A 9,738-nucleotide genomic window follows, 5' to 3' on the forward strand; every position below is an offset into this window, starting at 1 on the left:
CTGGGAGATAGAAAGTGACGCCCAAAAAGAACATGGAAAAACAACCCAAAATTGAAGCTTAATTTCTCTAGAATATAGCTCAGGAATGCGTAGTACTAATTATAGAGAACTTGAAAATTGGATCAATTGCTCAACAGGTCATTATCCTATAAAGAGATTCTAACTTTTTAACTTGTGTCTCCAGGGGTCCACGGAGTAGTTTGATCACAGACCAACCGCTGCGTCAGAGCTTTATTAAGTTGCAAAAATAGAGATCCGGGATAACAAATAAGAAGTTATGAGCTCTGTTTCTAGTGTAGACTACTATCGGGGCCGCGTAGCCCTCAGGGGCTAGCTTCACACGCACGCCATAGTCAAAAAGCGGCTTCCAAACGTAGTTCTCACGGTTTTAAGAATCAATTTCCAGGTTTTGTTAATGAAAGGAAAATTAGGTTAGCAGTAAGTCGAATAATAACCGAAATCAAACTCTAATAACACAATTTTATTCTGTTTTGACTTTAGAGGCTCTTAATGCGATTTTCCGATGATATATTGCACGCAAATCGGAAACTAATTTTCTCTCTTCATTTGATCGTTGCGTGTGGACCTATAAACAGTGGATTTGTAAAACTGCTGCGTCTGTTGAAAGACTTACGTTTACGTTTTACGTACAAAGGAGGGCGGCTTTCATGTGAATAAGACCGGATAAGGTCTTTTGCGCTATTCTACTCTATGTTTATGTTTTACGCCTTAGCGTAACAATCTATGAATCAAATAAATTCTCTGATGTTTAAAGGTTTATTATTTGCATTTGTAATATACATGTGCTCTTGGGTTCTAGTTGCTATATAATTTGAATGGTTGATACATGTTATATGGTATATATTTACAATAACTTGGGTTCTTTCTACTTTTCATGGATGATTTTATATGATACATAAATTGTTTTTCCCACTGTGATGATGTCTAAGCCTCGTGTGTCCAAAGTGCTTGAACCAAAAAGCCCTCAGACAAAACTAAAGAAAATATAAGTTACCTAATCTTATTATTTGCTTTATTTAATATACCTAAATTCTACATTCTCTTTTAGATAAATTCAAATTCAATACTATTATTTGAATGCTTATGTAGTTCGTTTTTTCCGTTGCGAAATCTCGCATATGGTAAGAACCTAAAGTCTAAAAAGGGTGAAAGTTTAATTCATTGTGAAACACAGCGGGAAGAAATTCTTGATAGCATCAATAAAAACAATGAAGAGCTAACTTCATCTTCCTAATCTGATTTAACGAACAAAAAAGGTCTACCTATTCTAACACACTCGTGGTTAAATTCTAAGGTACGGGTTCAAATGCTTGGTTGCATCGCACAACGTACACTGCTGACAGTTCAGATGCTGATAGTACGGGGGTAGGAACGGTAGCTGAGGCATGAAAATGGACTCCCCTGGTGCCTGGCTGAGCTTGGCGTGGTTATAATAGTGCAGAGGCAGGTATGGGGTTATCGAAGGCAACGGAGTTGACTCCAGCGGGTTCAATGAATACGTCGGAACTAAAGAACTTCCCAAGAACCCGGGCCTCATGTCGAGTGGCGAACTGAAGCTCTGGCTTGTCTCGCCTTTGCTTTCCCTTGCCGCGCGCTCTTGTTTCTTAAACCGCGTTTTTCGTCGTAGGAAGCTGCCGTTTTCAAACATGTTGTAGCTTTCTGGGTCGAGAGTCCAGTAGTTCCCTTTCAACGGTTCATCTGATTTGATACCGGTCTTGATAAAGCAATCATTTAACGAGAGATTGTTCCTAATGCAGATCTTCCATGAGGGGTACGTCTCGCGGTAGAACGGGAACCTATCGCGAATGAACTTACAGATTCCATCCAGGGTTAGCCGCTTCTCTGGGGAGTTCTGTACTGCCATTGCAATAAGTGCGATGTAGGAGTAGGGCGGGCGGCGACGGCATTTGCGATGGGTCCGCGCCTTTTTCCCTCCTTCTCCTCTGTCATCTTCTACACTTTCCGTGTCTTTAACTCCCCCAGAGCTCCTCCCTCTCTCGCTCGCCGTACTCTTTTCCCCAATTGACTCTTTTCTGGTCTCCAACACGCTGTTGTGTGGGCCAAAATCGCTATCCCCCTGTCCTGGAGAATCATCTTGAACATCTCTGGCTTCCATGGTATTAGATGTGCTTCTTTCTTGACAACTGAACTCTTCTGCAAATGAACCAAGAATAACCGTAAGTCCTCGTGTAACTGACATGTGTACAGTCGATAATGAGCTGGTTGGAAACAGGTGTAGCACTAAATAAAGTCGAGCTCTGTGTTTTAAGGTTACCTTTGAATAAAAGAACTATAATAGCTTTCTTACCCGTCTGTTCAGAGAAGAAAGGCCTGGCAACAACTCGCTCCCTAATTAACGCCAGTGAACTCTCAAGAAGCTCTCCAAGTTAAAGCCGTTTATATAGTGGCAAGGTTCCGGTGGCGGAGGCTCTAATGCGAGTGTTGTGATAGACCGGTGGTTAAATATCCCCTCGCGGTCGGCTGGATATGATCGTAGGTTATTTAGCAGTCCCGTGGCTTATGCTACCCTGATTGCCAACGAGGTACAAATGCCAAAAGACCCAGTGTTCGCAACAGATAGACCAGCCTTAGAACAACATCTATTGTTTCAAATTCTAAACGGTTTATTAGCATCTCAGCTTTGAGATGACAGACAATGGAGTTTTCATGACGTGTTTTTTATTGTTTCCTAAAATACTTCTCGGAGTTTGTTATGCGATGAGCGGCCCCAGCTGAGCCGGACTGCTTGGCAAAGACAAGCTTCCATAAAACAATATAAATCACTCTCAAGCCAGCGGTATCGTGCTGTGAACTCTCAATAGCTAAAATATGTTGTTTGTCTTTACTTCAGTAGATCTAAATACCGGGCGAAAAGTCTGGTGTTTAATCTATCAATAAAGCCGTAACTTTCGGTAAAAAAAAAACATCCGGCGTTTACTTCAACTTCTTTTTAAAACTCTCACAAACGTTAAGTGGTTCAAAAGGTCTTTTTGTGGACCTTTTCAGAGATGCCATTTTATGGTAGAATGACTTTCTGCTTGTTCGGTGGTGTTCTAGCAAATACGTGGATCAATTTATTTTGGTTAACCTATGGTGATTCCTTCTTGTGGTTTGGGTTATATGGTTTATGTGAGCAATAGTGATTACGATCTCTTATAATTATCGTGGTTTATTAGTAAATTCAATGATTGCTTTCTTGCCCGTGGCCTGCTCGGTTCGTCTACCCCAAAGGCCAATCACTTTGCTTTTGTCTTTCTTTTATCGGCAGAGTGATTTAGTTGCTCCAAATTGTGTTGTATCTTCTGGAGTCGCATCCCCGCTGGGTTCTTTGCCTGACTATCGATGAATTAACCCTCTATTTGACAGAACTAATTCAAGCTAATTGATCTGGCTCCGTCCTATATAACACGTGAGACAAACGCTGTAGAACTACTCCAATGGATTTCTAACCAAATGTGTTTGTCTCGGTTAGATTAGGAGGCGTTATAGCTTAAAAATTGCAGATTTAAAATAGCACAATGGTAGGAAAAAGAGTGCTTTCCTTGTGCTATTGTGAGGACACTAAATGGGATGTGTATTTACAGCCAATTCACACATTGCTATTGAATCATGCTCTATTGTACTTTCAATTAACATAAGAATGATGATTCGAGTAGCACACTAAGGTACTAGTTTTACTTTACAATGTCAAGGACTTCTACTGCTAGCAACCACAAGTTCAACAATAAACCACTTAAGCGTAAAATTCCTCGAAACGTTTCTCGGGAACGTTCGCCTCGATAAAAACGGCCATCGCGGAAAAAAAGGTCTCGCCACTGCAGAACATCGAAACTATTTGTTTACATATTCTCCCATAGCTCTAAATTTCATAGCAGTTTTGTAGGCGATACTTTAGCATGTGAGAAAGTGCTAATGACTGCTAGGATAATTAAGATGACTGAACAACAAGTAATGGACGGGCAGGAGTAAACGCACATGTAATGGTTACTTTGAATTCGATATTTGTTTCGCCCCTCGGGCTAAATTTATTAATCCCAAGGAACGATTTGCTCAGTCGATTCGCTTTGTAAAGTCGGGGCTTTGATCTCCCTAAGATATTTATTTACCAATTCGAGTAACTTCCCTTTGATTATTTAATTAGCGGTTAACATCTCGGAAAAGGCGATAATGGGCTTAGAATGCGATTTTGATGTAAGGGAATTAAGACTCACTTTGTCTTGCGTACTGTAGTTTTAGTGTGTGTACTCTTTGACGCGTCGGTTGTTTTGGAATAGTGTTTTTGTTGTGTTTTGTGTATAAACCGTAAAACTTATTACCGTAAAACTGCAACTACAAGAAAAATACGCTATAACGCTATGTTTACACAAAATTGTATTAAGAATAATAATTAGGTTTTGTGAACTTAGAAAAGCGTCATTTGGCCGCACATATTTATTCAAGCAAAGTTAATGTGATAAGCGTTTTATGAAAACTTCAACAAAAACCCGTAAGTTGGACCCCACCACGAGGCACCCCTGGGCTAAGTTGCCACAACAGCGATGTCATTTATTGATCGTCAATAAAACCTCCTTTGTAATTTGTCTTAGCAAACCGTAATCGACTAACTGAAGGATCATTTAAGTGCATTTGATACGCGCTTACTTTTACTGAAATGCCAACTTAGATTTACAATCAGTAACGTTGAATAAAGTAGATTTTTATCCTGGATTTTAAAATGACACTTCCAAATTTAATGCTTCTTTGAAGATTAAGTTAAATGATCCAAAATATATATTTCTAATGGTTCTCAATTGATCTTCAAATATGATGGAAATCTACCTAAATATCCAGGTGTTGAGGATATCACTCTTAATACGTAATTAACCGCTTATCCCGGTTTATACTGGTGTTTATACTTGTTGTATTGCGCTTACGTTTCGCCGGTTTACACTTGTGCTTATAATCGCTGTATTACACGTTTGCCGGTTCTCTCCTGTGTTTATAGTCGTTGTGTTGCGCTAACGGTTTGCCTGTTTACTCTTGTTGTGTCGCGCTTACATTACGCCGGTTCACACTTGTGTTTATACTTGTGTTTCGCTCACGTTTCGCCTGTGTTTATACTTGTGGAATGCGCTTACGTTCCGCCGGTTCACCCTTGTGTTTATTCTTGTTTTGTTGCGCTTACATTTCGCCTGTTCACATCTATGTTTATACTTGTTGTGTTGGGCTTACGTTTCCTCGAGTCGCACTTGTGTTTATACTTGTGGAATGCGCATACGTTTCGCCGGTTCACACTTGTGTTTGTACTTGTTGTGTTGCGCTTACGTTTCCCTGGTTCACACTTGTGCTTATACTTGTTGTATTGCGCTTACGTTTTGCAGGTTCACACTTGTTTTTTTTTATACTTGTTGTGTTGCTCTCATGTTTCGCCGGTTCTATCCTGTGTTTATACTTGTTGTGTCGCGCTTGCATTTCGCAGGTTCACACTTGTGTTTATACTTGTTGTGTTGCGCTTATGTTTACTCGATTCGCACTTGTGTTTATACTTGTGGAATGCGCATACGTTTCGCCGGTTCACACTTGTGTTTGTACTTGTTGTGTTGCGCTTACGTTTCCCTGGTTCACACTTGTGCTTATACTTGTTGTATTGCGCTTACGTTTTGCAGGTTCACACTTGTTTTTTTTTATACTTGTTGTGTTGCTCTCATGTTTCGCCGGTTCTATCCTGTGTTTATACTTGTTGTGTCGCGCTTGCATTTCGCAGGTTCACACTTGTGTTTATACTTGTTGTGTTGCGCTTATGTTTACTCGATTCGCACTTGTGTTTATACTTGTGGAATGCGCATACGTTTCGCCGGTTCACACTTGTGTTTGTACTTGTTGTGTTGCGCTTACGTTTCCCTGGTTCACACTTGTGCTTATACTTGTTGTATTGCGCTTACGTTTTGCAGGTTCACACTTGTTTTTTTTTTTATACTTGTTGTGTTGCTCTCATGTTTCGCCGGTTCTATCCTGTGTTTATACTTGTTGTGTCGCGCTTGCATTTCGCAGGTTCACACTTGTGTTTATACTTGTTGTGTTGCGCTTATGTTTACTCGATTCGCACTTGTGTTTATACTTGTGGAATGCGCATACGTTTCGCCGGTTCACACTTGTGTTTGTACTTGTTGTGTTGCGCTTACGTTTCCCTGGTTCACACTTGTGCTTATACTTGTTGTATTGCGCTTACGTTTTGCAGGTTCACACTTGTTTTTTTTTTATACTTGTTGTGTTGCTCTCATGTTTCGCCGGTTCTATCCTGTGTTTATACTTGTTGTGTCGCGCTTGCATTTCGCAGGTTCACACTTGTGTTTATACTTGTTGTGTTGCGCTTATGTTTACTCGATTCGCACTTGTGTTTATACTTGTTAAATGCGCTTACGTTTCGCCGGTTCGCACTTGTGTTTGTACTTGTTGTGTTAGGTAATGCGGCCATAATACAGCAGAATGCAGCTGTAGCTCGTCATATTAAGTTAAGTTCCGATAAGTTCTGCCAGCAAAGATTGGAGAAGTTGTTGCTGCTTTTGATGCACGGTACCCTAGCCACCTCAGCTGTTGTTGCCACTAACATTTACTAGCTAAGCAGCGTAGGAAAGAAAGGATTTAGTATGTTAACCAGAAAATGACAATGACATTCCAACTCGAATATCACTCACTTGACGCTAACACTGATTTGTGTGTTACTGCTGGGGGCGAAAGTGGTGGCGACAGTGGTGGTGGTGGTGGGGGGGGGGGGGGGGGGGGTTAGGTAGGTTTATGGTTTCTAGGGGTATGGGGGTATCTGGGTTTGACATAAAGTACCAAACAGTTTAAAAATGTATAATTTATTGTCTTTTACCAAGGAATCAATTTAGACATGTAGCGTTTGATACATATTTAGGTACATGTAAAATGCACAGTCATTAAATAAACATGCTCTCTACCATCCCTGATATGTGTGACACACAAGAATAGCTAAAAAAGTGATGGAAAAAACATTTAAACAACAGTAAAGGATGTTGCACAAATAATTTGATTAAGGTCCAATGCAACTCTCATAACAATATTATATTCAACAAAATCTAGTCCCAAGAGCCCTAAATCTTTGTTAGTATAAGTTTTGGGCGAATCAGTTCTTGGGATGGTTATGATAGGCTGTACAACTTGCTGCAGTAGGCATGTGCAAGTGATACGGAACTGGGCTATAAGGTATATGGGCTCAAGGACCCATCTAGCACAAAAAAAAAAGAATACAAAACAATAGTGTCAATCCATGTTGTAGATTCAGACTCTTTGTTATTAAGGCTATGTGCATGAAACTGTGCAAGGATGAAAATCATCTCAGAGGTTTTTATTCCTGTTCATCACTTAATTTTTTTTTTTTTTTTAGATTGGGGGGGGGGACAATACAGAAACATTTAATGTTTAATTTGTATTTTTTTAAAAGAAAATATTGTGGGGGCACAGCCACGCCCATTTTAGTCATTTCCTTATAAGCTTATAAATATATTTTTTTAGTGGGGACATGCCCCCCAGTGCCCCAACCCCTGCTACGGCCCTGATAGCAGCAAAATGTACTCAGGTGTCTTCACATTTCTTGAGAGCCGCATGCAATAATGTCTCATTGATCCTGTGTTGCATGAGGAATTTACCATTGAGGTGAAAAACTGGAATATCGTAGCGATACTTGTAGAACCATTCTTCATTCCCTTTGGCTGTTATATCAACTTCTTCATACTCAAACTGGAATGGGATAAAAAATGGTGTATAAGTTATCCCAATGTTTCTTTACTTGTAGACTAGGAATCAGAGGGTGTCGGAGCTATCACCTGGCTGTTTCTCAGTTGGAAACCATTATTATTTTCTGGCAGAAACCGGTAGGAAGAGAGGGGGAGGATGCAGAGGTCAATTGCCCCTTCAAAATGTCTAATCTCAGCAAATGAGAATAGTTAGGTCTAGCCCACTATCCCCAACGGGGTTAACACATATGGAGATATGTACCACAACCCTTGTATCTTGAAAGAGGGAGGCTGGTGATATTATTTGTGCAGCCACGTAGCCAGGATTTTTAACAGGAGGGACCCATAAAAGGCCCTTCCAAGGCATTTTTTCCTGTGTAGATAGATAGATAATGTCTCGTACATTTACTTTATTTTGGCTGCTAAGGGGGGGAGGGGGGGCACCCTTGTCCACCCCTCTGGCTACGCCCCTGGTGCTGTGAATTGAATAAGATTGTGGAGGAGGTGGAAAAGGCTAATATCTGTAATATGAAAAGTCACCTTTTGCCTGGAGTTTTCAAGAATCAATTTTGCGTCATCGCATAGTGAACACTCTTCCTGAAATTGAAGATCCAAATATTTGTAATTAACCTTTTAATCAGGAGAAGAAAAAAAAACTTCAAAATAGAATTTAACCCATTGACTCCTGGCTTTTTTGGAGCTGAATTTACAAAAAAACAGACTGAAAACAGATACCTTCCCCCCTATTCTGAGTTTTATACAGCCCGTCAAAGTCAAACACAGCTGCACCTAGTCAGCGGTATCCAAGCTTTCCAACAGTGCTTTGCGGTCCCCACTTTTAATCCCTCGTCGTTGTGCTGAAGCCAGCACAAGTTAATGGTTGCTTGTATTTTTCATCAAAAATACAGCTATGAGCATATTAGGAGAGTGTCTCAGGACATCAGGAAGTCTTTTGGGGCATAATTGAATGCTTTGCTTATGGATATTTGCAAGCAAAGGTGGATTCATGATGATTTTTTCTTGTTTGGCTTTGCCCGGATGAGAAAATAATTTTCTAATGAATCACCACAGCTTTCCTAAATGCTGTCTTTTCTAAAACCAAATTGATTGCAAAATTGTTTACACTGCTATTCTGGGTCTGTATGACCTGGAATTGATTTGTTTGGCTTCGGGGTGAAAAGACTTATAAAAAACCATCTGACTTTGGGGAGAGGAGTGTTGACTGGCCCTCCCCTCGTGAATTTTCCCCTGGATCTCCCAGAATGCTTTGCAATACGTAAAGATATTTTCGTGGTTGTACAATCCTTCAAGGAATGGACATTGTGTTTTGAGGCCAAGGAAATGTACCTGGAGAATCAGAATAAAGGTATCTATTTGTGTCTTGAGCTGTGTTTGCTGATCTCTCTCCCTTGTGTGGTATTTTGAGCGTTTTATTGAGAGGGGTGATTCTGCTTTTCTCTCCTTGTTCGATTTGAGATTTGTCAAAGAACCTGTGCTATTATTTGGCTTAAGAGTAGATGGCAACACCTTGGTTGGATGCATATCTGCAAGACCATTTATCCCTTAGACTGACCTGAGTATCTTCATCTTGTTGTGTTTATTTTGAATTTATGAATTTTTTGGGTTGTGGGTTCTTCCCAAAGCCGGTACAGGCCGGTTAAGGGGTCAATGTGTTAAGTTAATTACAGTCAAATAACATTAATGCTTACTTTTGTAAACATTGTCAACACTGGCACCTTTCGTCCAATGGTGTAATATCTAATACTACCTCCGAAAGTCATATACTGCGCGGAATGTCTGTAAATACTTTCTTCAAAAGGGCTGAGCTTACTTGCATTCCAAACCCTAAGAAGACTTCTGAGAAACATCACTGTACTCTCGACGATCTGACTGCATTTAGAAAGCCAATTTTCACGCCTTCGTCAGGCGTTCCCCACGGCAAAACGGTCAAGCTTTTGGAGCTTTTGGGGGCATAGGAACC

General features: G+C 40.4%; 2 protein-coding genes across 3 annotated transcripts; both read right to left on the reverse strand.

Annotated features, from left to right (window-relative positions):
• Window positions 1-763: 763 nt before the first annotated feature.
• On the reverse strand, window positions 764-2,602 carry LOC5513960 (forkhead box protein D3). The gene is made up of 2 exons (XM_001634111.3): window positions 2,330-2,602; window positions 764-2,175 (listed from the first exon to the last, which is right to left on the reverse strand). The coding sequence occupies exon 2, from the start codon at window positions 2,135-2,137 to the stop codon at window positions 1,304-1,306; it is 834 nt and encodes a 277-aa protein (XP_001634161.1). The 5' UTR covers window positions 2,138-2,175; window positions 2,330-2,602; the 3' UTR covers window positions 764-1,303.
• Window positions 2,603-6,847: 4,245 nt separating this feature from the next.
• Window positions 6,848-9,729, reverse strand: LOC116619132 (glutaredoxin-like protein C5orf63 homolog). Of its 2 annotated transcripts, none has more exons than XM_032383542.2 (3): window positions 9,589-9,729; window positions 8,298-8,354; window positions 6,848-7,761 (listed from the first exon to the last, which is right to left on the reverse strand). In XM_032383542.2, exons 1-3 carry the CDS (start codon window positions 9,592-9,594, stop codon window positions 7,597-7,599), a joined length of 228 nt encoding a protein of 75 aa, XP_032239433.1. In that variant the 5' UTR covers window positions 9,595-9,729; the 3' UTR covers window positions 6,848-7,596. The 2 variants fall into 2 exon arrangements, with proteins under 2 accessions (XP_032239433.1, XP_032239432.1); XM_032383541.2 differs by having other exon boundaries at window positions 9,467-9,719.
• Window positions 9,730-9,738: the final 9 nt, after the last annotated feature.

This window comes from Nematostella vectensis, chromosome 5, assembly GCF_932526225.1.
Source record: "Nematostella vectensis chromosome 5, jaNemVect1.1, whole genome shotgun sequence".
NCBI classification, from domain to species: domain Eukaryota; kingdom Metazoa; phylum Cnidaria; class Anthozoa; order Actiniaria; family Edwardsiidae; genus Nematostella; species Nematostella vectensis.

Excerpts from the sequence above, each read along its gene's own strand:
- LOC5513960 (XM_001634111.3), bottom strand. The coding sequence starts at position 2,137 with ATGGAAGCCAGAGATGTTCAAGATGATTCTCCAGGACAGGGGGATAGC.
- LOC116619132 (XM_032383541.2), bottom strand. The coding sequence starts at position 9,625 with ATGTTTCTCAGAAGTCTTCTTAGGGTTTGGAATGCAAGTAAGCTCAGC. Across the intron at positions 8,355-9,466 it reads TGTTGACAATGTTTACAAAA|GAAGAGTGTTCACTATGCGA; the intron begins GTAAGCATTAAT and ends CTTCAATTTCAG. Across the intron at positions 7,762-8,297 it reads TTGAAAACTCCAGGCAAAAG|TTTGAGTATGAAGAAGTTGA; the intron begins GTGACTTTTCAT and ends ATCCCATTCCAG.